General features: G+C 62.3%; 1 protein-coding gene across 4 annotated transcripts in view; it reads right to left on the reverse strand.

Annotated features, from left to right (window-relative positions):
• The window catches only part of CROCC2 (ciliary rootlet coiled-coil, rootletin family member 2), an 80,799-nt gene that overhangs the window by 9,023 nt on the left and 45,205 nt on the right, over positions 1-26,571 (reverse strand). For all 4 annotated transcript variants that reach the window (XM_074398739.1, XM_074398737.1, XM_074398736.1 and 1 more), the window contains 10 exons: positions 23,037-23,150; positions 19,519-19,662; positions 15,642-15,838; positions 14,848-14,986; positions 14,032-14,169; positions 13,576-13,933; positions 13,163-13,347; positions 11,946-12,066; positions 11,031-11,122; positions 1,275-1,421 (listed from right to left, as the gene is read on the reverse strand). In XM_074398739.1, coding sequence (XP_074254840.1) covers positions 1,275-1,421; positions 11,031-11,122; positions 11,946-12,066; positions 13,163-13,347; positions 13,576-13,933; positions 14,032-14,169; positions 14,848-14,986; positions 15,642-15,838; positions 19,519-19,662; positions 23,037-23,150 — 1,635 coding nt within the window. The remainder of the gene's footprint in view (positions 1-1,274; positions 1,422-11,030; positions 11,123-11,945; positions 12,067-13,162; positions 13,348-13,575; positions 13,934-14,031; positions 14,170-14,847; positions 14,987-15,641; positions 15,839-19,518; positions 19,663-23,036; positions 23,151-26,571) is intronic.

Here is a 26,571-nt window from a genome sequence, read left to right on the forward strand (position 1 = left end):
CTCACCTGCCAGGCGGGGACCTGCCTGCACCCAGCCCCTGCTGTGGGGGTGGCGAGCCCCCCAGTGTGAGTGCCTGGGTGTGTGTGGAGTGCTCACGGAGGACGAGAGGGCTGCCTCTCGGGTGATGGGGAGGGGGCTGAACACAGCAGATGCCAGCTCGGTGGGGTGCGGGCTCCGAGAGGCTCTTCCTGGCTGCCGGAGCGCCATTTCCTGTTCCGGGGGCTGTGTTTCCCCGTCAGTCTCCCCCAGATGGCTCTGCTCCGTTCTGGATTCATGCGTGGGAACCGGGTCCATGGGCACCAGGGGCTGAGCTCAGTGGCCAGGATCCCCGGATCACTCACCCGCCAGCAGAGCAGCTCCGCCTGGCCTCACCTCTGCGGCCAACCCCTGGACACTGTGGCCTATGTTTGTCTGACCTTCGGATTGGAAACCCCATCCTGCACCCTGACCTGCGTTGGGGGGGGGGTGACAGGGCTGGGTGATGGGAGGGGAGCATGACAGGGCTGGGTGAGGGCCATCACTGGGACCCCTTGACCGCTGAGCTCCTGTCTCTCACCCTATCTTCGGGGGCCCTACCCGGGAGCTCACTGGCGGACACACACCACACCACTGGCAGGGCCGTGGCCACCTGCGGGCGTCCTAACGCTGAGCTCAGGGCCGCCCCGCCGACAGGTGAGGACACAGAATCCTGCGTGGGCCAGCGCCTGGCCCCGCTCCCCGCCCCTCTCCAAGGACCGCCCGCCCCGCCCTCGGGCCGCCGCCGCCTACCCGTGCGAGCTGAGCGCGCAGCACCTCGAGCTCCCCCTGCAGACGTGCCCGCTCGGCGCGCGGCGCCGCCGTCTGCTCCTGCGGCCGCCAGAGCACCTGGGCGGGGGACGCTGGGCGTGGGACGCTGGGCATGGGACGCTGGGCGTGGGCCAGGGGTTGGGAGGGCCCGGGTTTCAGAGAGCAGGTTGTTCCCTCTAAGGCTGGCCCTGGCCTCAGCTTATTTTCTCCTAAAGGGCGTGTCCACAGCTGACTCGGGTGCCTACTGTGTGGCAGGAAATCCAGCCCCTGACTCTGCGTGGGCCCCTCCAGCCTCAGTTTCCCCAGCTGTCAGCGGGGGACTGGATGGTGCCTGGGTCTCTGCAGGCCTGCACACCTGCCTTCAGCATCTCTCCAGGCCTCCCTTCATGCCGAGGGGCTGATTCTGCAAAGGACCGCAGGGCCTCTTTCCCATAGGCCTGTTCACCACCTCCTGGTGACAGCGTACCCTGCCCTCCTGAGACCCTCACCTGTCTTGGGGGCTCCAGCGATCCCTCGGCCTCCTGGCAGCTGTGCTCCAAGTTGGTGAGCTGCTCCTCCAGCAGCTTCCTCTTGGCCAGGCCTTGGCTGTGCCTCCTGCTCTCGTCAAGGGCCTGGCGAAGTGCGTCCAGTTGCTCCTGTGGGGAGGGAGACACACGGCCCACCTGGAGACACTGGGCGCGGGGCCTGCAGGGAAGCCACCTCGGGGCATCTGCCTGGACCGTCCCACAGGCCCATGTTGCTGGGATGAAAACAGCAGGAACTCGGTTAAGGCCGACGCGAAGGGCACTGATCAGTGGTTGTGTTTGCAGTGTAACCTCAAGGTGTGGACCCCCGGGAAGCCTGAGACAAAAGTCGGGGGGGGGGGGGTCCGGCCCAGCGTGGGCAAAGGCTCGGGCTTGGCAGGTTCTCTGCTGTAACCGGTGGTCTCAGAAGGCACAGCAGTGGCATCCCTGCCCTGTCTCCAGCCTTGGAGGCTCCCGCTGCCCTTGGGATACGGCCCGAGGTGACCCTCTCTGAGGCCTCTGGAGCCTGTTCAGCTCAGGCCCTGCTCGCCCCTTCTGCCATCACACTGCGCGTTCTCCTGCCTCAGCGCCCACCTGGGGACACAGCTAGTCCCAAACTGAGCCCAGGAACTCCGGAGCCTGGGAAGCTGGCCTGGCCTGTGATCCCTGCGGTGTCCCTCACCCCTGCACCCTCCTCTCAGCCCCTCTGCCTCAGCCTGTCCAAACCGCCTCCATCCACTCAGGACCGGCGACTGTCCTCCTTCAGTTTCCTCTCTGTCCTCAGCGCTGCCCAGGATGGCCTGAGGGCATGTTTCACCTGAGTCTCATCGGCCATGCCGCTGCCTTGCTCTGGGCCTGCGGCACTCCCCGCTACCCCCAGGACACGGACCTGGGAACTCGCCACCTCTCCGACCTCGTACGCCTGCTGCCCCTGTCCTCAGGGTTCCCACCTGGCACCCCCCGCCATGGGGCTGCCTTCTCCTCCTGCTTGCAGGAATCTCAGCTCCCTGCCAGCCCGGGGGGGAGGACGGTACTGGGGGTGCCCCCGAGCCCCAGAGCTGGCAGCTGTTGGGGCTTCGGCACCCCCAGACGCGTGAGGGAGCCCGCGAGGCATCCGTCATTGGAAGCTTCTGGACCGCACGTTGGCCTGGTGAGGCCTTGGTGGCTCCCCAGCCCTTGCACCTTCCCGGCGTCTTGTGGGGAAGCGGCCACACCTTGAAAACACTGTTTCTTTGGTCTGACACTTTGTTACTTTAAAAAAGGAGAAGGAAGACAAGGCGCGTACCTAACATGACGACGCTCCGCCCTTCTGTGCAGTTTTGAAAATTATAATTTTCTGCACAATTTTCCAGTAGGAAAGCAGAAGTTTCCTTCAAATACGGCTCAAATATTTCATAGCAGTTTTAAGAGGTCCCAAACCTCTTGTAATGACTCAGCTTTTATGGAATTTGAATGAACCGTAATAATTGAGTGGTTCTCCGTTAATGCACAGCCCGACGCAGCCCCAGTGAGTTGCTCTGATCTCTCGTGTCCTTTCAGCTCTAAATCCTGATGCTGTGTGAGAGCCAGGCTGGCAAAACCCACCTTGAAAACATGGGTTCAGCCTGAGTGTTTAAGCAGCTGCAGGAAAGAACCCCAGCCCTTCTCCCCGAGAGCTGAGTGGAGCTGAATGCTCAGGACGAGTCTGGGCTCCCACCCCGGAGCCCGAGCAGGCGGAAGCCTAGGCTCGAAGCCAGAACGTGGGGCTCCAGCGTCAGTTTCCCCATCTGTGGCATGGGTATGGTGCAGTCTCACAGGGGTCTCGTTGGGACCAAAATAAGGCTGGGGCCGGGTGCAGTGGCTCACGCCTGTCATCCCAGCACTTTGGGAGGCCGAGGTGGGCAGATCACCTGAGGTCAGGAGTTTGAGACCAGCCTGACCAACATGGTGAAACCCCATTTCTACTTAAAACACAAAAAATTAGCCGGGCGTGGTGGCACGCGCCTGTAATCCCAGCTACTTGGGAGGTGGAGGCAGGAGAATCGCTTGAACCTGGGAGGCAGAGGTTGCGGTGAGCCGAGACTGCACCACCGCGCTCCAGCCTGGGCAACGAGGGTGAAACTCGTCTCAAAAGAAGAAGAAGGAGAAGGAGGCGGCTGGGGGCATGCTGTGGACTCCGGGAGGCCCCCGGGAGCTGTTACAAATCAGGGCTTGCGCGGAAGGCCGGGCGTGAAGGCTGGGAAACACCTGAACAGGAGCAGAAGGGACAAAGGCCGCGAAGAGCAGGGCGGAGCATGCCGCAAACACCCCCAAATCCGTCCTGTGGGCTCTTGGAATTGGGGTCCTCAGCCTGATACCTGTTCATCCACTGGGCGACCGTGGGCCAGTTCAGTTATCCACTGGCGGGTCCGCTGGAGTCCCTGCCCTTCCTGCCTCAGTCACAGGGCGGATGAGCTCTGGACAGTCCTCAGACACAAGGGGGTCGGAGCCCTTCTTGCCACACTTGGGACGCTGGGGCCAGGCCGAGGGCAGGGTCTGTGCCAGTTCGTGGTGGCAAGGCCTCCTCTCGGCTTGGGCCTGCCCGCTTCCCGCCTGTTCTGCCAGCCCCTCCTGCTTGGACCCTACTAGCTTTACAGCCTGTTGCATTATTCACTTTCAGAATTTTCTTGGAAAATCTTGAATGTCTACCCTTTCCCGTGAACTTTGCAGTCAGCTTGTCCAGTGTCCAGTGTTCCTCTAAACACAACACAAGCAAATAGACAAAAACAAACCATGAAAGCAAACGACTGACAAAGGGGGAGCATGGACAGAGCCCCACCCGGAAGCCGATCACCCGATGAAGCCACAGCCTCGCCAGGGAGACACCGTGAGCAAAGGGGGCGGCAGAAACGTGCGCTCATGCGTTCAGATCACCCTCACACTCAAGAAGAAATGGAGACGGAAACTTCTAGAAAACTGGTAAAAAGGGACCAAACTCCCATCAAAAGCTGCTGCGGCACGTCCCAAACCACAGTTAGGGAAAATGGGATCACGTGAAATGCTCCTGCTGTAAGAGAAAGCCCACACATAAACAAATTGCTTATTCCTTTCAAGAAATTGGAAAAATTACAATGAAAAAGATTTAAAAAGAGAGTACTGGCTGGGCGTGGTGGCTCACGCCTGTGATCCCCGCACTTTGGGAGGCCAAGGCAGGTGCATCCCGTGAGCTCGGGAGTTTGAGACCAGCCTGGGCAACATGGTTTAACACCATTTCTACAAAAAGTACAAAAGTTAGCCAGATGCAGAGACATGTGCCTGTGGTGCCAGCTACTGAAGAGGCTGAGGTGGGAGGACCGCTGGAGCCCAGGAGATGGAGGCTGCAGTGAGCTGGAATCACGCCATTGCACTCCAGCCTGGCGGACAGAGCCAGACCCTCAAAAGAATAAATAAAATAAAAAATAAACTAAGACTGAGAATAGAGTGTTAATAGAAATAAAAGTTGAAATCAGTAGACTAGACAAAAATGAAATGAGATAAATTGATTATTTGAAAACAGGAATAAAACATGAACTGTTGGCAAGTGAGATTAAGGGAAAGAAACCAGCCTCCCACATGAAGGACAGAAGCGATGTTACTCCACATGGAGATCAGGCACAGCGACGCACAGAGGGCAGGTGCACCTGCCGGCAAGACCACGTTATTACGAAGATGCTGCTCAGCAGACCCACGTGCAGGTGTCTGGCTGTGCACTGGACGTGTACGATGAGTGACATTCCCACGGGCAAAACTGACCCGAGGAGAAATGGAAAGCGAAAACAGACCTTTGACGGAAAGAGACTGAAAGGGAATGAGAGTGTGCTCTTTACCATGACAGGAGCTGCCCACAGGTACAGGGAGGGTCACTGAACCTTTCAGGAAGAGTTATTTTGAGCGTTCCAGGTGACAGAAAAAATGGAAAGCCCACCAATTCATTTTATCAAATAATCAAATTTTCTTAACACAAGTAAATTCGAAAAATATGTCACCAAAAAGGAATTACAGATGCAAAAATTCTTGACAAAGCACTGAGAATAATCAATCCCGACCATGGCTCAGTGTCTGCCTTCCGGGCCCTGCCGGCCCCAGGCTGCTCTGCTGGCTTTGGGCGTGTGTGGACCCTGGAAACTTTTAGAACCTGTGAATGATGCTGAGTTTGCCCCTCACAGGCAGGTGAACTGCAGGGCTGGCACTGGGGACCTGGGAGCTGGAGGGGTGGATGTGGCATGTGGGCACAGTGGGGGAAGGAGGCCTGGGCAAGAGTCCAAGGATGCCAGGAGCTCCCCGAGCTGTGACCGGGTGCCAATCCAAGGGCGGCGGGGGGGGGGCCTTTCTGAGCGGGCGTGAGGCTGTGGGTGACGCTGGGCGAGTGCCAGGCCTCCAGCCTGCTTGGCGGCCTGGCCAGCTGCTTGGGCACGGCTGCTGCGTTCGGTGCATGTCCTGGCGCCACAGGCTGGCCCTGCACGGCTGTTCTATCGAATTCCCAGGGTAGCCTTGGAAACGGGGAGGGATTTGCTCTCCAACAGAACCTTACTGTTTGCCTACCATTTAATTAGAAAAATATGTTTTTAATTAACTTTCTCTTGACAAACACATTGGCTTATGTGAAACGGGGGAAAAACCGACCCATGAAAGTGAGAGAAGTGTGTCAATGCGGAGCCGGCTCTAGACTGTGCCGGGGGCTTCGGCAGGGCCGGGAGAGGCGCCAGGCCGGCCCCGAGGGACCCCCCGGCTCGGCAAGGGCGCGGGGCAGCAGGGAGCTAGGCTGTCTTCCCAGCCCCCTGGCTGGCTAGAAACATTTCAACCCTGAGCTCTCTGCCTGGGTTTGCCAAGTGTCAAAAGCGGGGCCTCTGGTGAGGTGGTGACTTAGGTGTGTCTGCATCCAGACACCCACCACAATGACCAATAGATCACAAAAGGTTGAGAAAAACTTTTTCTCAGAGCTGGAGACCAGGCCTTGGAGGGTTCCTGAGGGCAGATGAAACCAGCTTGGCCTAAAACAAGGTGAAACGGCCACTGCCCGAATTATAAGAAAACATTGACACCATCATCATAGCGTTCAGCACATTTCACTAAAATACTTGAGCAAATTCTAGACCAAGCAGAAAAATGCATATGGACGAGGGTCCGATGAATATCAGAGGCATCCTCTGCACCCATGTGTGGAGACCGGAAGTGGGGCTCCCCCATACCCTGGCTCAGAACGGGGATGGCTGCAGGGAGCTACAGGGGACCACGTCAGGGGAGAGGGCTGCTGTGGCTGGGGGACCCAGGGAGCCCCCATCCCTCCAGGCAAGCAGCTGAGGAGGTAAGGATGCCACCACCACCCTGCACCAGAGAGTGCCCCCACTGCCCCCCCAACACTTCAGGAAAAGAACAGCTCTTGGGGGGCCAGAATGCCACCGCTGGCTCCCCACACTCCCCACGGCTCCCTGCGGCTGCGGGATCTTGGAACCCTCCTCTCTGCCTTTCCTTTGAGCCTGAAATACGTGGATGGGGGCACATAAAGTCCCTAAGGGGCCCCTCTCCACTCCCAGCTTTGAACAAGGCCAGAACCCCCTTCTTCAAAGATACGCAAAGGAAAAAGCATCACAAAAGTGGCAGCCACTGGGGTTGGAGAAAACGAAGTTGATCCGAGGAATCGCATTTGAGAGTCTCTAAGGACACAGAGAAGCAAGCTGCTGACACGCATCAGAAGGTGGTGACTGGCATTCTCCGGGCAAGGCCAGGGCAGGGAGCCCTAGGGGGAAACTCTGGCCGAGGAGGCCGCCGTGGGGGCAGCGGCAGAGGCGGTGGGGCGGATGGTGAGATGAGCTGAGCAGGAGGAAGACCTGAAATTCTCCTGGGACCTTGGGAGATGGGGGTGAGGAGAAATTCAAGACTGGAGCCAGGAGGACAGGCCCAGGGGGCCGTGATGGGGAGCAGAGGGCTCCAGGGCAAAAGAGCAGAGGGCGAGGGAGAAGAGATTTTTATTTTTACAGTGGGAGGAACCTCTGTAGACAGAAGGTAGATTGGATTCTGCAAGTAGGAAGGGGTTGCCAGGTAGGTAAAAATACTGAAAGGGGCTGACACGCCCATACGTTGGTGACATTTTTGAATTTCAAAGACACAGAGGCTGCTGGCTGCCACTCTGGAAAGAGCGTTGACAAGAAAAACCCAAAGAGCCCAGAGACTCCACACAGTTCTGGAACCTCTGAGGGGCCCAGACTCTAAGGAAAACCAGGCTCCTCCAGGAGAGACGCGGTGAGCGGCCGCACCCAGCAGCCAGTGGCACGGAGTTCACTGAGGCTGACAGCATGGCAGCATGTTGCTGGGACCCCGGTGGCAGGTGGGGCCCTCTGAGGCCCCGTGAGCTCCGGCCCCGAGGCTACCCTGTGACTACGTTGCATTCGTGGCCAGGGTACTCTGGATGTGAGTCAGTCGACTCCGAGCTAAGGAAAGGGTGACCACCCAGGCAGGCCTCGCCCACCCACGCAGGCTGTCGGGTGTTGGCAGAAGGGAGCAGAGAGGGGTGAGGCACGTGCAGACGTGGGGCGACGGCCCTGCCGCTGCCCTCCCTGGCCGGGAGTGGGGGGCCCTTGGCTGACAGCCTGGAAATGAGGCTCAGCCCGATCACACCAGGAGCTGAACTCGCCACATGGGATGAGCCCAGATGCCCCGGAAGCACCCGGATGAGCCGGGAGACTCTTCCCTGGGGCCTCAGGTGGCCCAGCCCACCCCATGACTGAGGCCGGGAGGGGAGACCCCAGTCACACATGCTGGGCTTCTCACCCACAGGGCCAGGGGCTCAAAAGGGGGCTTGTTTTAAGTCATCAGCAATTTGTTGCAAAAAATAGTGCACCAGGTGTGGGCTGCTGCGGGTAGAGGGCCCTGGGGTCCACAGATATCAAGAGAAGCCCAACTCACAGGCAGGAGAGCCAGAGCCCCCGGGGCAGGTTTGCAATTGGACAGTGTCCAGGGGAGGAAGTTCAAAGGAACAAAAGTCTCAGCTCCGAGGGCGCAGGTGGAAGCATCGCAGTCGGGGGGGTGATGGTGGAGAAAAGACGCTCAGCCTTGGAGGGTGCAGGGTGCTGTCCTGGCCCAGCCCTAAGGGACCCTGGATGCAAAGGCTAAGGGAAAAGGGCTGAATGAATCACCCCTGCCGTGCAAGACAGGGCCGACAGGAAAGACACACAGAAAGGAGGAAGGTCCTATCAGCAACCTGAGGAAAAACAGCCTGCATGACCACAAATCTACGTGGAGCAAATTCCCCAGAAAAGGCAAAGACTCCGAGGTGGGATTGAAGCCAAAGCCAGGCCGATGACACAAAGGCTGAGAACGCAAAGACCACAAAGGCAGAGGCCGAGAGGAGGACAGACAGCAGCCACGGGACGTGCAGGCCACGCGGGAGGACACACAGCAGCCACGGGACGTGCAGGCCACGCGGGAGGACACACAGCAGCCACGGGACGTGCAGGCCACGTGGGAGGACACACAGCAGCCACGGGACGTGCAGGCCACGCGGGAGGACACACAGCAGCCACGGGACGTGCAGGCCACGCGGGAGGACACACAGCAGCCACGGGACGTGCAGGCCACGCGGGAGGACACACAGCAGCCACGGGACATGCAGGCCACGCAGGAGGACAGACAGCAGCCACGGGACGTGCAGGCCACGCGGGAGGACAGGCAGCAGCCACAGGACATGCAGGCCACGCGGGAGGACACACAGCAGCCACGGGACGTGCAGGCCATGTGGGAGGAGTTCACGGAGAAACTTCACGTTCAAAGAGAGTCAAGAAATCTAGAAGTCAGATACCCTTGGAAATAAAAGGAGATATTGACAAAAAGAATTGCAGTCAGAAAATTCCACACATCATCCTTAGCTTTCATAAATTCAGAAACTAGATCAAATGTGGTCTATCTGAATAATGCCCTCGTAAAGGTTGATTTAAAAGGTGTATTTCAGGGTCGGGCAGGGTGGCTCACGCCTGTCATCCCAGCACTTTGGGAGGCCGAGGTGAGCAGATCATTTGAGGTCAGGAGTTGGAGACCAGCCTGGCCAACATGGTGAAACCCCATCTGTACTAAAAATACAAAACATTAGCCGGGCGTGGTGGTGCGTGCCTGTAATCCCAGCTACTCAGGAGGCTGAGGCAGGGAATTGCCTGAACCCAGGAGGCAGAGGCTGCAGTGAGCCAAGGTCATGCCACTGCACTCCAGCCTGGACGATAGAGTGAGACTCTGTCTCAAAAAATAAAATAAAATAAAATAAAATAAAATAAAATAAAATAAAATAAGACAACTGTTTCAAAATGTGTAACCTGTGAACAGAGACCCCGTTCTGGCCTGTGGGCAGCACACGTGTGACTATCCGTATAAATGAGCGTGGTTCAGCTCGGCCTGCTCCAGGCCCCCAACTTCTCAGGCTCCCCACCTCCTGGGCATCTCGCCAGTGTGACCCCATCCCTGGCCAGGCCGCCTGGGCCTTCTGCAGATGTCTCTGGTCCTGCTGCCCCAGGAGCTGCCATCGGAGGGTTGTTTCCGAGACGGGAATTTCCAGGCTCCTGGCTGATGAGGAACTTGCCGTCTCTGCAGTCTGGCCTCTGCTCTCTGCCCCCTCTCCTCTCCCCTGCAGGAGCCACCTCCTCAGAGGTTCAGGGCCTCATAGGGACCCAGCGCCTGCCTGCTGGCCTGAGTGCTGACAGCCCTTTGGTGGCCTCTGAGGGCCACCAGGCTCCCAGGCTGAGCCCCGCGAGGAGCAGCACAGGCCTGCTGGGGAAGGTGACCATGGGTGGCTTCTGTACTTGACCTCTGAGGCCTCTGTGCCAACCTGCAGGGCTGTCCCTCCTGACTGCGTCCAGGCCCCCCTCATGGGAGGGACGCTTGCAGAGGAGTGGCTCCCAGACTTCTGTGCCCAGTCCCCTCTTCCCAGAATGGGTTGGGGACGCCCGGGACGGTTGCCCTGGGGAGCCTCGGCGGGGCTGTTTCTGGCCACTGGGGCCTGCGAGGGAACACTCTGGAAAGTCCGGGTGGTCCCCTGGCCGAGTCCTCACAAGAGGATCTCAGGACACGCTGGTGGCTGCTTGGACCTGTGGGCTGCGCTGGGCCAGGCTCCATCCACCCGGCCCGGCTGTTCCCTCTCCAGGCACACCTCAGACCCAGCGGCCACCTCCCCAGCAAAAAGCCTGGCTCGCGGGGACGCTGACCTCAGCCCTTTCTGTGCCTGAGTGACGTGGAGTGAAGAGTGGTCTTGGAGCAGCACGGTGACCCCATAAAGAGCCCCAAGGCCAGGCCAGGCCAGGGCCGCCCCATGCCTGCCAGTGTGGCCTCAAGAGAAGGAAGGGCTTAGACTTGCGGCTCTGCCCCCACTTGCTGTGCCCCCAGGACCAAGTCCTCAGTTTCCCCAATCTGTGACACAAGGGCTAGAACTACCTTAAAGACAGCTCTGCTAGGGACAGGTCCAGTCCTGATGGCCCCAAAGCCACCTGCCACTACCCAGCCTGCACCTCTGCCCAGGGCCCCGCCTGGCTGGCCACTGGCCCCAGCCACAAACACCCACAGAAGCCCTTTCGGACCCCTCTCCCCCATCCCAGCCCTATGGCCTCCCTGCAGGGTGTGAGGGTGACCGAGAGGCCTTGTTCTCACGCCCCACCTGCCCCCCCAACCCCACCTGCCCCCCCACCTGTCCCTCCACCTGCCCCCCCACCCCTGTCGCCTCCCCACCTGTAGCCGCTGCTTCTCCCGGCCTGCCGCACGCACACTCACCAGGTGCTCCACCTCCAGCCTGCCCAGCGCCTCCTTCTGCAGGGCTCTTGCTGCCCGGGCACTGCCCAGCATGCCCTCCACTCGACGCCGGCCTGTGGGGCAAGCAGGGTGGCTCGAGGGGCTCCCACGCCCCTCCCAGGTCACAGGTAGGCAACTCGGCAGACTTCAGTGACTGGCACCAGGGGGGGCAGGGTCTGTCCTCAATGCTCAAGGGTCCTGGGCTGGCCTGGGGTCCCTGCTTCCCGTGTCTGGACTCTGACCTCCTCCTTGCTCATCCTTCCCTCCTGCCTCTTTCCTTTTATTTATTTATTTTTTTTAAGAGACAGGGTTTCACCATGTGGGTCAGGCTGGTCTCGAACCCCCGACCTCAGGTGATCCGCCCACCTTGGCCTCCCAAAGTGCTGGGATTACAGGCGTGAGCCACCGTGCCTGGCTGCCTCTTTCCTTTAACTGAGGGGGCGATAAGTGGAGAAACTCGTGCGTGAGACGCAGTGGGGGGCAGTGGGGAGGAACCTCTTTGAAGGGGCGGCAAAGGGCAGGGCCTGCATGGGGAGAGCCATGTGGCTACTTGGGGTAGAGGGTGCCAGAAAGAGGGCACGGCCCAGGCAAAGGCCCCTGGTGGGAACTGCAGGAAGCCAGGGCGGGGCAGGGGCTGCCCAGGACACTGGGGCCGGACCGGGAGGCCTTGAGGGGCCTGTGGATGCCATTCCTCTGTGCTGGGGAAGTTGCTGCTGAGAAAGCCCTGATGCCAAGCTCAGGCCCCGCCTCCCCAGGCTTGGGGGCTGTGTGTTGCCCTGGGCCCCCTTCCCGCCAAGCTGCCGTAGGGGCCGAAAGCTTACAGCTGGCAGCCGTGGGGACAGTGGTCCCACCCTCACAGCCGCTCCCACGGTGGGTGGGGTGGGGAAGGGAGGTCACCTTCCTGGGCCTCGGCCAGGGCTTTCTGTAGCTGTCGCACGTGGCTCTGGGCCCGGGCACACCTGCACTCTGCGTCACTCAGCCGGCTGCTCAGGGTCGCCATCTGGATGCGAGAGTCATTCTGGGAGGAAGGACTGAGGTCGGTGGGGGCCGCCCCACGGGTGGGTGGAGGGCCAAGGTGTCTGCCAGCGCGTGGGTGCCAGCCTGAGCATGTGCAGGGTAGGGCAGTAGTGGCGTGGCAGTGGGCTCAGGGAAGGTGACCACGCTGGGAAGCTGAGCTGACCTGCAGGCCTGGGGAGGGGAGGGGCCCGGTGGGGCTGGGTCTGCAGGTCCCAGGTTTCAGGTACAGGTGTGGTGTGGAGAGCTGGCAGGTGGTGGCCCACAGCCTGTGGCAGCACTTGGGGCTGAGTGCAGATGGGACCCTGCTCCCTGGGGCAGACACGAAGGGAGCGGGTGTGCATGGACCCCAGCCAGGGCTCAGGGCCTGTGTCTCTCTTTCCCACAGCCCTGCCCACGGGAGTGCCCTGCCCATCGTCACCCGGCGAGCCGGAGGGGCCGCTCATGGGTGGTTCTGTGGGAGCCCTGAAGCCAAGAGCAGCCACCGGGGAGCTTGAGCCCACAGGAGGGGACTTTGGGAGCCCTGAGGGGAGCTTGCTGGCTCTGTCCTGCAGTCGCCCTTCCCCGGGCAGCTCTTCAGGGGATGGCACGAATTGCAGAATGCCCTGGCCTGGGCCCTGGTGGGTGTTGCAGGAGGGTCTGGCTCCAGGGGCTTTTCAGCCTGGTCTGAGGAAGCGGGTGGCCTGCAGCCACCCAGGGCACTTGGGTTTGGGGGCCACGGTGGTACCAGCATTTCTCACAACAAACAGAACAGCCTGGACCTTGAGACCCAGGGACACATGGGTGGGTGGACAGCAGGTCTAAGGTGCTCTTCCCAGAGACCCCTGCGCGCTGCCGTGGGGGGGGCCCCAGAGACTCCCACGTGCTGCTGTGGGGGGGCCCAGAGACCCCCGCGTGCTGCCATGTGGGGGGGCCCAGAGACCCCCGTGTGCTGCCGTGGGGGGGCCCAGAGACCCCCGCGTGCTGCCATGTGGGGGGGCCCAGAGACCCCCGTGTGCTGCCGTGGGTGGGGGGGCCCAGAGACCCCCGCGTGCTGCTGTGGGGGGGCCCCAGAGACCCCCGCGTGCTGCTGTGGGTGGGGGGGCCCCAGCCCCCGTTACCCGCTCCCGCTGGGCTTCCCGGAGCTTCTGCACAAAGCCCCGTAGGATGTCCTTCACGGTGTCCACGTCCAGGAGCTCTGAGCTGTGGCCTCCGGGTGTGGGTGAGGGCCGTCGGAGGGGTGAGCGGGGCCTGGCTCGGGGGCTGGCACCCTCTCGCCCAGGGAGAGCCTGGGAGCCGTTGGAGCCTGCGGGAGGTGACAGCGGAGGGGTCGCAGACAAGAACACAGTGACGGAGTATGCCTGTCCCCTTCCTCTCTGCTGCTCCAGCCATGGGAGCTTGAGGGCCGGCCACAGGGCCCTGCAACTGCCTGTGCCAGTCACTTGCTGATCAGCTGTGAGGCCTGAAAGACGGGCGGCCAGGCCAGGGACTGAGCAGGGACAGGGGCCCGCCTGCCGCCCCTGAGGACTCTGACCTTGGGTGGGGGAACCGGGCTGCTCCGGGGCGGCCCACGGGCTCTGTCCCTGGAGCCCCAGGCCACGGCGGAGGGTGCGGCAGAGCCGGCCCAGCTGGGCCTCCGCCCCCTGCCTCGCGCGCTGGGCCTGGGTGAGCTCCTGCTCCAGGCTGCGGATCTGGTGACAGGCCCGGTCCAGGCGAGCCCGGAGAGCGTCGGCCGCAGCGCCGGCTTCCTGCAGCTTCCTGGTGACGCCGTGCAGCTCCGCCCGGAGGGTCTGCTCAGCCCTGTGGCTGTCACGGAGGCGCTCCTGGAGCCGCTGTCGTCGGGCCTCCCCGGCGGCCTCCACCTCGGCCAACTTCCTCTGCAGTCCCAGGACCTGAAGGAGGGATGTTCGGGGGAGCGCCCGCGAGAGCCGGTGAGGAAGTGGGCGGGCCTGGGCCTCCCTCTGCTCCCCCTGCCCAGCGCCTCCCCCACCTCCTCCCGGGCACCCGCGCGCCCGGCCTCCGCCTCGGCCGCCTGCCTCCGCAGCTCCAGCATCTCCTGCGAACGTCGCCCCTGCAGCTCCCGGGCCTCTCCGCGTCTCCTCTCGTTCTCGGCCGTCAGCGTCCTCACCTGGAGCGCCGATGGGGTCACTGGCCTCTGTGCCCAGGCAGCCTCCCTGCCTCCTGCCTCCACTCACACGTTCCTTGAGGGCAGCTGGCCACACTCAGGGAGGCTTGGGCTAAGGTTCCTCCAAAGGGCCTCGGCCCAGGAGCCGCCACCCTCAGCCACGCTGCAGACACCTACCTGGCACCTCCTCTGAGAAACCTGGGACAAGGAGGAGTCTCAGGCAGGGCGGGGTGGGCCCTGATAGGGAGTGTGGGCACTGGCTGGGTGCACTGGATCCAACTGCCCCGAGGCTGCCCCGACAGGAGGGAGCCGGGCCTCTCGGAGACCCGACTCTCCAGCACCCAGCCCTGCAGAGGCCGGGCCGCCCCCGCCAGCCTGTCTGACCCCCGAGTGCCATGGAAAGCATCCCATTCAGACTCTGTGTGCTGTGCCCGGCTCTTCCTCCTCCCCAAGCCTTCCTGTTTCCGCCCTCTCCAGTCCTGCCATCTGCACTCCACGGGGACAGACCCAACCAGGGGCCCTGTGAACCTGAGCAGGGGGTGGCCCAAAGTCTGGGGACAGAGTGATTCAAACGCAGCTGCAAGGCCAGGTCTGGCGGCTCCCACGCTGCAGCCAGGGGGTGCCCCGGGAAGCACCAGGCGGGAGGTGCCTGGTTGGATGTTGACCCCTCCTGCCGCCCACCTGTCTGTGGAGCTCCTGGCAGGTGTGCCCCCGTGCCTGCTCCAGCTCCCACAGGCAGGCCTGCAGTGCGCTGGCCTCCCGCTGCGCCTCCTCCAGGACCAGCAGCTTCTGCTCCTTCTCTTCCTTGGACCGCTTAAAACTGATGAGGGTGCCACAGTCTGGGGCGCCCGCACCCCCTGGGGGCCGGCACTGCTGCCCAGCAGGTCACCGACCCCGGTCTGGACTCTCCACAATATCCCCTAACCCTGCCTCTGCAGGGCTCCCTGTCACCTTCTGCACACGTGTCCACCCGTGTCCCAGTGCCCAGCTGCATGGCCCCTGTGCACCATTTACCTCTTCAGCCCCTCCCCAGCTCATCCGTACCCACCTCTCCCTCTCCCTCACGTGCCCAGACGCTCAACATCCAGCCTAGCTTGGCACCTCTGCCACCTGCTATGAGGGCTGCTGGCCCAGCTGCCCCACAGGGGCCTTTCTGGAGCCCCAGCCAGGCTCTTGGCCTCCCTTTGCTCCCCAGCCTGGCACCACCTCCAGGAGGTCACCTGTGCCCTGTCTTCCTGCTGATGGGAACTTCCTGTGGCCAGGGTCAGGTGTGTCCATGTCCCCAGCCACCCTTGCACTGGCCAGCACTGCAGACCCCTTGGACCGGGCAGCAGGAGGCCTGCTTGGCATGTCTACCCACCAGTGGGGCCAAATCAACGGGATGCCCCTGCCTAGCCCCCTCGCCCAATCCTCCCTGCAGCCTGGGTGGGCAGTGGGCTGCAGGGACCCCAGCCGCTCCGGGGCGGCCGCCATACCTGGCCTTCTCCTGCTCAGCCCTGCGGATAGCGGCCCGCAGCTCGATGTTGGACAGCAACAGGACGTCCTTCTCGCGGGCCTCGTCACCCAGTGCCCGGCGGGCCTCCTCCCGGCTCTCCTCGACGGCCTGCAGCTCCTGGCGCAGCGTGGCCAACCCCTCCTGAGCCACGGTCAGCTGTGCCTGCAGCCTCTCAGCCTGGGGAGGAGCATGCAGCTCTGGCGGGCAGCTGGGGACCGAGCTCCAGGGCGAGGCACAGGAGCCCTGCCCAGCGTGGTCCTCATGCACGTCGCGTGCCCCACGAAGCCACCAATCCTACTGCTGTGGAGGCTGTGGGGCGGCTACAGGGGCTGGGGCAGGGCCAGCCCAAGAGCCCAGCAGACCCCACCTTGACCCCCTGGGTCCGTCCCCACGCTGTGGCCTCCCTGGACCCTGGCACACTGACCGCTGGCTGGCAAGGCCTGCCTGGGACGTCGCTCAGCACTCGTGTCTGCACTGTCGTTGCCCACGTTCAGCTGCCCCTGCCCGGGGCCCTCCCACCTCCCGCTCCCAGCATACCATCATCTCTTTAGGCGACAGTGTGGTGCCCAGGCCGCTGCCTGTCCTAGTGTGGGCAGCAACCTTGACAGGCAGGCTGGGCGCTGACCCTGGCACAGGGACCCCAGCACAGTGGGGCTCACCCACTCCCTCAGCCCAGCCCTCCTTCCCCCATTGGCATGGGAGGCAGTGGGAGAGGGGTCTCTGGTGATGGAGACGGTGGGAGGAGGGTCTCTGGTGATGGGGGCACAGTGAGAGGAGGGTCTTAGTTCCCTGCTCTGGACACCAGGCATCTCACAGTGCCCAGGAGAGCCCAGGGCTGGGGTCTGGAAGACAGCTGCAGCCTGGCGGAAGGGCTCCCCCTGCACCTATGCTCTGGGGTGGGGACTTGCTGGGGTTTGGCCCTGGTCCCATCTCCTGCCTCCCAGGTCTGAGCTCTGGGCCTGACCAAAAACCCTGGAGAGGACTCCATTCTGGCTCTGGCGTGCCCCAGGGGAGGAGGGGGAGCTGGGGGGTGGGGAACCGGCAGGGCATGCCCAGGGAGGGAAGCCACAGAGACTCCGTGATGTCAAGTTGCCGGCTTGCCAAAAACAAAACCCTCTTTGCTGGCTGTTTTCACGGGATATTGTCCAGGCCCCCGGCCGGCCTGGCTCTTGAGGCTGCCGCTGTGATTGTTGTTCTGTTTTTGGGAAGGGCCAGAACCTCCCCTCTGCTCCCCACCACCCCCACATGTGGGAGCCCTGACTGTGCTCAGCATTTTCCGCAGAGCTCAGCAGAAACGGGCCCAGAAGGTCAAGGACCAGCAAAAGGGCCCATGCATCATAAAAGAAACTGTTTTCATTTCCCAGGGCAGAGGAGGTGAAAGGAGCAAAACAAATGCGGAGAGAGCGGGAGGGCGCTGGAGGGGAAGGGGGAGGGTGCTGGAGGGGGGGAGGGAGGGCGCTGGAGGGGGAGAGGGAGGGTCCCCACACTCCCCCACCGCTCCCCCCTCCTGAGAACAGCCATCCCTTTCACAGGAATTTTACAGCCAAATCACTTAATGTGATTATAATCATTATTTCTTTACTAGAAATTGTATAAACAGCCTCTTTTAAAATCCCCTGCAGCGAGGCAGCTCCAGAGCCCGGCAGGGAGGGGGGCTGTGGAGGGACGGGTGAGTGTGCGTGTGTGAGGCAGAGCGTGTGCAGGTGTCGACTCTGTGCGTGTTGTGTGTACGTGTGTGCGTGTGCGTGTGTGTACGCCTGTGCAGGCCCTACGTATGTGCATGTGTGCATCTGCATGTGTGCATGTGAGTATATGTGTGTGTGAGCATGTGTGCGAGTATATGCATGTGTGTACATGTGCATGTGAGTATACACATGTGTGTGCATGCGTGTGCCTGTATGTGCATGAGTGTGCATGTGTGTGCGTGTGTACGTGTGAATGTGTGCACGTGAGTGTGCGTGTGCATGTACGTGTGTGTGCTTGCTGCGCGTTTCTGTGCACACCTGTGTGCACTGTGTGGTGTCTGATTCCAGCGTGAGGGTTGTGTGGGTGTGAGTGCGTGGGGCATGCGTGTGTGTGTGCGTTTGTGTGCGTTCAGCGTGTGTGTGCGTTCGTGTGTGTGTGTTCAGCACGCGTGCGCCACTGTGTGTGGCGTGTGCACAGGTGTGTGTGGTCTCACTGTGTACGTGATGTGGACACACGCGTGTGCACACATGTGTGGGCCTTAGCCAGGGTCTGAGCCTGAAGTTCCTCCAGCTTAAAGGCTGTGAGAAATGTTGCGGTTTCCATGGTGACCCGGGCCGGCCTGGCGCCGGACGGGCTGGGCTCGCTTTTCTGTAAGATTGCTCCTCTCGTCCCCATCACCGTCCTCACCTTTCAGCCCCCACTCCCTATTCTGGGACTGCCGCCCTGAAAGCCTGACCTTCCTGTGAGGCGTGCGCTCCCCTCCTTGGGGCCCGCAGAACCACGACGCCCCGTCCCCTCCCTCGCCCCGCTGCCCCAGTTTTGAAATCTCCTTTTGCTTCCTGGTGTGGCCGCTGACCAGGCCTGTCTTTGAAATCTGTTGAAAGGAGACCTTTCTCCTTGGGGCCAGTGTAAACAGCCGCTCGTGTTCAATCACGTTCTCTTCCTCTCTCTGGCCCGCCTCGTGTGTGTGCCTGGGGAGGGCTGAGCCCCTCTCCCCTCTCTGCCCCTGCTGGGCGCCCGGCACCAGGTCAGCTGCGCAGCCCCCAGCCCTGGCAAGCCGCCCAGGGAGTGTGCGGGGCCGCCCCGTCCCCAGGGGCCCCGCTGGGGCTGCAGCTGACCTTCCCCTCCTCCAGCCCAGTCCCTGTGCCCTCCTGCCCTCGCCACACACAGGCATCCCCCTGTCCCAGCAACCCCCTCAGGAACGCCTCTGCCATCTGCCTGCCTGCTGAGCCCAGGACAGCCTAGCCTGGCCCCTCCTGCCCCCTGCCCATGACTGTTCCCCACCCCACATGACCATCATGTGGCTCCTGGGCGCCTCCGTGTCAACCCAGGGCCACCCTGCAATCTCCACTAACCCCCTGCTTCTTTTCTTGCCCACTGCCCCAAATCCAGCCTCCCCCCACCCTAGTGCCCAGCACAGTGCAGTCCATGCCCCTGCTGTGTGGGCAGAGAGCCCAGCTTGTCTGGGGCTTCCCCTTGCCTCAGCGGATGGCACAATGGGTCTCCTGGCCGAGGGTCCGGCTTCCCGTTCGCCCCAGGTCACGCCTGTCTCTCGGGAAGGCTTTGGGAGCCAGGCCCTCCTGACTCCACTTTCTTAACTGTGTGTGGAAAGACGGGGCTGGCTGGACTCCGGAGCCTTCGGCTGCGTGGCTCTGGCCGCCCTTTCACATGCTGGCCCTCCCAGAGGCAGGCATGCCCCACCCATGCCCTGGGAGCCGGCCAGTGTCCCAGGCACCTTCCCAGGACACGCAGGGCAGCAGGAGCTGTGTTGGGACCCACGGCAGCCTGTGGAGAGCTCCCCACCTGCTCAGCTGGCACCCAGACTCAGCCAAGTCCACTTTCACCCCAAAGTCAAACTCACCCCTTCAGGGGGCTTAGAAATGACGCCTTCTTTTCCCTGAAAACCAGCGTCAGCTTCTCTCAGCCAATGGCCCGGGCCAGGCACCGTTTCATCTGCTCAGGAGCCTGCGCTTGGCTTAGTGCCTGGTGTGAGGCCCCTCGCCCACGACCCCTGTGGCTGCCTTTTCTTACCCTCGGGGGCCACGCTGCCTCCTCCAGCGTACGGCCTCTCTTTCCTCCTGACACCCCACTCTCCACGCACTCCTGTCTCGGAACTGGCCCCACTGTCTTCTCGCCGCTGGCACCCCCGAGCCCCCAGCCCTGCCCCTCACCTCTCTCTCCACTTGGCCTCGCTCAGCCACCAGGTCCCGGAGGCGCTCACGCAGGGCCGTGGTCTCCGTCTGATGGGCTGAGATGGCATCCTCAAACTGGGCCTGGAGGGCCTTCAGCTCCTCAGTCGTGGCGCTGACGGTGGCCTGGGGGCAGCAGGAAGGCCACAGTGGCACCAGGGAGCTGGGCCCTTGGCAGTGGGGGTGAGGTAAGGCCAGGAGCTGGGAGAGGGAGGAGGTGCGGTGGCCGGGACGGGAGCTGGGCCCTGCCGACCGTCCTGCAAGCTCCGGGCAGTGGCTCTCGGTGTCCTAAACTGTCAACGGGCTGCCGGGATGAGGGGAAGTTCACGGTCCCTGCCACCTGTGACGTGTGAGTACCCACAGACGCACCAGGAGGCAGCCCCTCAGCTCAGCCTGCGCCCTGGGGCAGGGCCCACCCCCACCGGGCCCACCACACACTCGGGGCCCTACCCTCCATTTGGGACTGAGCTCAGGGGTCTGGACCCCGTCGCCCACACCCCCAGGGTGTCCTCTCAGGAAGCGTATGGGCCTCGGGGCAGTGTGGCCAGCAGAGATCCTCGGACCAAGAGGTCCCAGGCTCAACCTACGGCCCCTTGTTCATGGACAGATGCCACCCTCTTCACCCCAAGCCCCAGACCCTTCAGGTCCCCACCCCGCTTCCTCTCGAGGCCGTCCCCACTGCACCCTGCCCAGGTTGGGGCAGCAGGGCAGGTGGGGCTCAGGGTGGCCTCAGCTTCCTGGGTCTCAGCGTCCTCAGTATGAGGGATCAGAGCCCCGCCCTGCTCAGGTTCCACAGCCATGGGTTTGGGGCGGCGGACCAAGCCTCCGGGCAGCGGCAGCCGGCTCCCTCCAGAGCTGGCTCTGTGTCCCCTTGGGCATAGGTACCCCACCTGCCTGCCTGGATCCTGCTGAGTTGGGCGTTCCTGCAGCCTGTGCACCCCGCTCTTGGAAAAGGAGCCGTGCGGCTGCCCCCTGTCCTCATTCTGCACCACCCGCTGCAGACCCTCTGGACGGACTAGGTTCCTCTTGGGTGACCAGGCTCTGTGCCTCTGTGTGCTGCAGCGCTCCAGTGACTGGTGCTCCTGACACCCGGCTGCAGGACCCCCTGTGAGGGCCTCGGGGACAGGGCCCCGGCTGGAGCCGCTGCAGTGGCGGCTCAGCCTGCGGCGCACGCTCTCCTGTCATCTGGCGCCCGGTGCGCCTTGGCTGGCATTCCTCTCCTCCTGCTCCTCTCAGCAGTTTTAATTTCCATTTTCTGAGCCGAGGTGGCAAAGGAACCCTTAACGAGCTCCCCAGGGAGCCCAGCTGGCTGGCAGGCCCGGTCCCGAGTCCGGGGGAGACTCAGGGCCAACGCAGGAGAAGGCTTCAGAAGCCAGCACTGGCTCCAGAGGCGGCAGCTCGCAGGACCCCAGGAGGCCTTTCCTGGTTCCCTGCCCATGGGGTGGAGCCGAGGGAGCTGCTGGGCCAGAGGTCAGGAGGAGGGAGGGGCACAGTCACAGGCCCGATGCCAGGCTTGGCCCTCCCAGGCCTCAGGGGCAGGATCGGAGCAGGGTGTGGGGCAGCTCTGGTCGCCCCCTGGGCTGCTGGGTGCTCCTCTGGGCAGCCCTGCTTGGAGGGACCAGGACTCCGGGTGGTGGCGTCAGGCAGAAGGAGCTGAAGCAACATCCAGCAGCCACCTCCTCATTGCGGTGCCCCTCCCGCTGCGCAGTGCCCTGGGGGCCTCCTGGGGACCCGGCACAAGCCCTCCATCCTGGCTCTGAGTCGCTAAGCGTCTCCCAGGGCCCTGCTGCGTGGGTGTCCCAGCCCACCGCACCCAGGCGGCCCGTGCTGGCCTCTGTGCAGCCAGGGAGAAGGGCTCCCGTTCAGGACGGACACAGAAGGGGCCTTCGTCCCGGGCCTGGCACCACAGGCTGTGTTCCGTTCTCTGCCCCCTGGGCCATGCATTCAACACCAGTCGGGTGGGTATCTAACCCTGTGTCCTCGCCAGGGACGGGGAGGAAAAGGATGGCCTGAATTTAAAATAAGCCAACACGCACCAGAATGAATGGCCTCGTCACCAAACAGCCAGGAGCTGGAAGGACAGAGGCAGGAGGCTGGTGTGGGCCCAGCTAACAGGGTGTGTGCAGTCACCAAGGGCAGGGAGGGGCCGGAGCTGGGGTCGGCGGTCAGCCTCACCCTCGATCCCACCGGCTCCTGGCAAGAGAGGCGCTGGGTCTGGTTCCTCCAGCCCATTCCCTCCCTGCCCAGGGCACCTCGCACCTGTCCGTTCAGGGCCAGTCCCCTGCCACCCAGGACAGCAGTCCCGATCCCACACAGCCACTCCTCGAACTCCCTGGGCCTTGGAGGCCCTGCTGAGGCTCCCTCATCCGTGTCCAATCCTGGGGTCTGGCCACTCCCCGCTGTGACCCGGGCCCCCATCCATGTCCTGTTGGTGGGCTCTCACCGTACCCCCACCCATGAGCTGGGTGCCAATCACTGGGCTCTGGTCACTCCCTGTGCCAATCACTGGGCTCTGGTCACTCCCTATGAGCCCTTCCCAGTCTCTTCATTTCCCATTGTGGGACCTGGTACCATGTCACAGATGGGCTGAAGCCTTGGTGTTCTGCAAGCAACAACAGTGGGTGCCCAGCCTTGCCCAGGCCCGAGTCCTCCTCCCAGAGTCCTCATCCCCAGAACTTCCCTCCTCAAAGGCCCCCTCCCCAGACCCTTCCTCCCCAGAGTCCTCCTCCCTACAGCCCTCTTCCCTACAGCCCTCCTCCTGAGAGTCCTCCTCCCCAGAGCCCTCCTTCCTACAGCCTTCCTCCCCAGAGTCCTCCTCCCCAGAGTCCTCATCCCCAGAGTCCTCCCTACAGCCCTCCTGCCCAGAGCCCTATTTGCTGCTGCCGGCCCAGGCCCCTGGACTTGGGCTCCAGAGGAGGAGTCAGGGGTCCCAGGTGACCCCTGCTGGCTGCCTGCAGCAGCCTTTGTCCACACGAGGGCCTCTGTTCACTGGCTCAGGATGGGTGGCTGTTTGCTGGGGGGCTGTCCAGCCTCTCTCCTGGGCCCACTTAGGACTCAACGTGGGTGTCCTTTTCTGCTGTGTCCTTGGGTGCAGGGCCAGCTGCCTGGGGTCCCAGAGCTTCTCCTTTGGTAGGATCTGTCTGCGAGTGAGTTCCCCGAGGCCGGTCCTCTCTGTGAGCAGCCCCAGCGCACACACGGGCGGGCTCAGCCACTCGCTGCTGGGTCGTGTGCAGCCCCCGGCTGGGCCAGGCCTCCCTGCCAGTTCTAGGCTAAGGGAGAACTGGGCCAGGTGAAGCCGGGTGCCCACAGCTTTGGTTCACTGGGGCCTTTCCTGCATAGACTGTCCCTCCCACCAGGAGCCCTGAAGGCGCCCAGGGGAACTGAGTCTCAGGAAGGGAGGGATGGAGAGGGACATGCCGCTAGGGCTAGGCGGGAGGGGTGGCCTCCCGGGTCTCCGGCACCTGCTCGGCTGTGCACGTGGCTGGGCGGCATGGACTCACCTGTGCGTGCTCCTGCTGGCCCTGTGCCTCCTGCTGCGCCCGCTCCAGCGCCCTCCTGGCCCTGGAGAGCTCCTTGCTCAGAAGGCTCTGCTCTTCGGCTCTCAGGGACAGGGCCTGGACAGGACAGGGTGTGCTTGTGAGCAAGCTGGGGAGGCTTGGGGAAGGATCAGGCCCCCCGTAAGGAGAGGCTGAGCGCAGGGCTGCCCGGGACACAGCGGGCTCGTCTCCACATCCCTGCCCTGGGAGCAGAGGCGGCACCACAGAGGCAGCCTGGGTCCCGGGCCCTTTCACGCTCCAGCGCCCGCCCTCTTTCTGACATCGCCCTGCCTCTGCGTCTGCGCTTGGCCACGTCCCTGGGGTGGCCTCCCCTCCCCGGCCTGTCCAGGATCCTGCCCTTTTCCATGCAGTTTGGGGGCCTTCGTGAGCCATCCCCACCCCTCTAGGCCACACTTGCCACAGCGCAGAGAAGGCAGTGAAAAGCCTGAAAACGCTCCATCTTCCTGATGGTGTGGGAGACGCGTGTGAACAAGACACCCTAAGCTCCAAGGGTGGCACCCTGCCCCATGGAGAGGCTGTGGAAGCAGCGCCTGTCGGATGCCCACGCGGATCTCCTCTCCACGTCCACTTTGGGGAGGGCAGCCCGGAGACACGCGTGTGCCTGTGTGGGGTGACCTCTGCCCAGTGCTACCAGTGTCTGTGACATTGCTATAATGGCAGCAGGGAACCCACATGCCCACGGAAGGGAGACCAGCCAGCCACGGGAAGACCCAGGCCCGGAAGCTCAGCCCGCAGCGCAGAAAGCGAAGCACAGAGCTCCCGCCAAGGGTGTGGAGAGGGTGGAGAAGACAAAGGCCCAGGAGCCCGCTTGGACTTTTCAGGCCATTTGTGTTAAAAACGCGGTGTTGAGGAGTGGCACTGCCTTTCTGTGTGTGAGCAACCTTTGGAGTGTTGTCAAGTCTTTGTCCTGGGTCCTTGGAGGAAGCTTCTAAAGCCTGGGGTTTCCCAAAGGTGAGGTGCGTCTGTCTGCTATTCCCGGCAGCCAGGGACCACAGCTGAGTTACGCTAACGAGGTGACTCAGGTGGGCTCCTGAGTCACCTCATTAGGATGGAGCTGTCTGCTGGGAGAGCCTCATCAGGTTAGGGCTTTGAGCCTAACAGGTTAGGATGTCAGCCTAACCTCCCAGCAGTCAGGGAAGGGGCTTCAGTCACATAAGCACCCCTCCACCAATCATGCTGCACGGTGAAACCCCAGTAAAAACTCAGGAGGCAAAGCGTGGGGAGCCTCCCGGTTGCTGAGCACGCTGGGGGGTGCTGGGTGGGCTCCACAGGGAGGTGCAGCCGCCCGTGTCTGCCACGTGCTCGCGTGTCCCCTCTTCTGGCTGGTCCTGACTTCCATACCTGATAGTGAAACTCCAGAGTAACAAGAGGCTTTCCTGAGTTCTGTGCGTCATTCCAGTGAATGACTGAAACTGAGAGGATCATGGGAACCCCCAACCTTATGTCAGTCGGTCAGAAGTGTGGATGGCCTGGACTTGTGGATGGTGTCTGTGAGAGGACCACGCCCTGTGGGGTCTGCACGCTCTCTGGGTCAGAATTGCATGGGGTATTACAGAGGAATCAGAGAGAAAGGACAGCTGTTCCCTGAGTGGCCTGGTGAGGGGGGCAGGAGCTGGGGACTCTTCATCGAATGGCTTTTACGTTCTAAACAACTTTAAAACCAGTGTCCCCCTTGCTCCCCATCCCTCCCTCCAGGCCCTGCTTGTTTTGCTTGGCTGGAGGTCTGCTGGCCGTTCGGGAATCTGTCCTCGCTGGACTCTGAGGTCTGTGCGGGTGGGGCCCTCTCTCTCCCTTCTGCTGCCCTCATTACCGGACACACAGCAAGGGAATGTTTGTTAGAATTTTAGCCAGAATTCATCAAATGTGGAAGGGTGCATTCTCTGGGGTGAGGACTTCCCTTTGCAAACAGGTGTGAGCCAGCGTCACTGGGGTGCGGTGGAGACAGCCCCCCGGGACAGCTGCTCCAGGTCTTTGGCTCTTGCTTCACATATAATTCCTTTCTTCGTTAGAGAAATAAGATCCCCAAAGACTGTTCTGTGACTGGGCCATCACAGGTTGCTCAGGGAAGCGCGGGGAAGCTTCCCACTGGGCCCCCAGCCCCACTCCTCTGCTCAGTCTCTTTACTCGGGGCTCCTGGAATAAAGGGCAGCTGGCTGAGCAGAGGCCCCAGGAAATCCCACTTCCTGCCCTGGCAAGGGCCCCACAGGCCAGGCCATCTGTGCTGTGCCCCTGGGGTGCCCTTATCGTGGGTCTGCTGTGGGTCCAGGGGAGGGGGGCACTAGCACACAGCGTCTGTCTGCCCTCTTAGCCTGCGCTCCTGTTTTTTTTTTTTTGAGACGGAGTCTCGCTCTGTCACCCAGGCTGGAGTGCAGTGGCACAATCTCGGCTCACTGCACTGTCCGCCTCCTGGGTTCAAGCCATTCTCCTGCCTCAGCTTCCTGAGTAGCTGGGACAACAGGCACCTGCCACCATGCCCGGCTAATTTTTATATATTTTAAAAATAGAGACAAGGTTTTGCCATGTTGGCCCGGCTGGTCTTGAACTCCTGACCTCAGGTGATCCACTGGCCTTGGCCTCCCAAAGTGCTGGGATTACAGGGATAAACCACTGTGCCCGGCCTGCGTTCCTGTTTGACGGAGATCCCCTCACTGGGAAGCTGGGATTATAGTCACATGAGAACAGGCCACGCTGCCTCGTGGTCTGTCCCGGATGGGAGTGAGGGGCTCTGACGGGTCACCCACTGCCCCAGATGCGTTGCTTCCGCCAGAGGCTCTTTCCTCATGTATCCAAGGGGAATGATAGCGCCACCTCCCAAGGGCCTTCGGACTCACCTTTCTCCTCCTTTGCCTGGCTCTCAGCCTCTCTCCCACGGACCCTGACCAGCCTCTCCCCAGCCTCCTGGCCCCAGGCTCTTTCCCACCAGCTCCTATCATATCCTCCTGCTCCAGAACATCCGCTGGCTCCCTGTTGCCTGATGCTGGTGCCGAGCCCCATTCCAGCGCCACCGCACACCTGTCCTGCCGCCTCCACCCCATGCAGCCATCCCCAGATGCCTGCCAATGCCCGCGTCCTCTCCAGCCAGCACCACTGTTCGTCCTCGAGGCCTCCCCTCCTCCACGTAAGGAGGCAGAGGCGGGGGCAGTTAGGAGCACAGGCCTCCGTGTGGATCTGTGCAGGGCCGTCGTCTGTGGATCTTAGTTTTCCTACCAGTCAGATAGGGATGATTAGAGCTTGTGCCTGAGTGTTGCAAGCATCAAATATTAAATGCGGAGTCTGATAATACATCCTGGCCATGTCAGCTCCTCCAGCTCCTCCTGAAGTTTGTAATTTTTGTTTTGTTTTTCTGAGACGGACTCTCCATCACCCAGACTGGAGTGCAGTGGAGCGATCTCAGCTCACTGCAACCTCATCTCCCAGGTCAAGTTATTCCTGCCTCAGCCTCCTGAATAGCTGGGATTACAGGTGCCCTCCACCATGC

The sequence above is a fragment of the Saimiri boliviensis genome, chromosome 5 (genome assembly GCF_048565385.1).
Source record: "Saimiri boliviensis isolate mSaiBol1 chromosome 5, mSaiBol1.pri, whole genome shotgun sequence".
In the NCBI taxonomy this organism is placed as follows: domain Eukaryota; kingdom Metazoa; phylum Chordata; class Mammalia; order Primates; family Cebidae; genus Saimiri; species Saimiri boliviensis.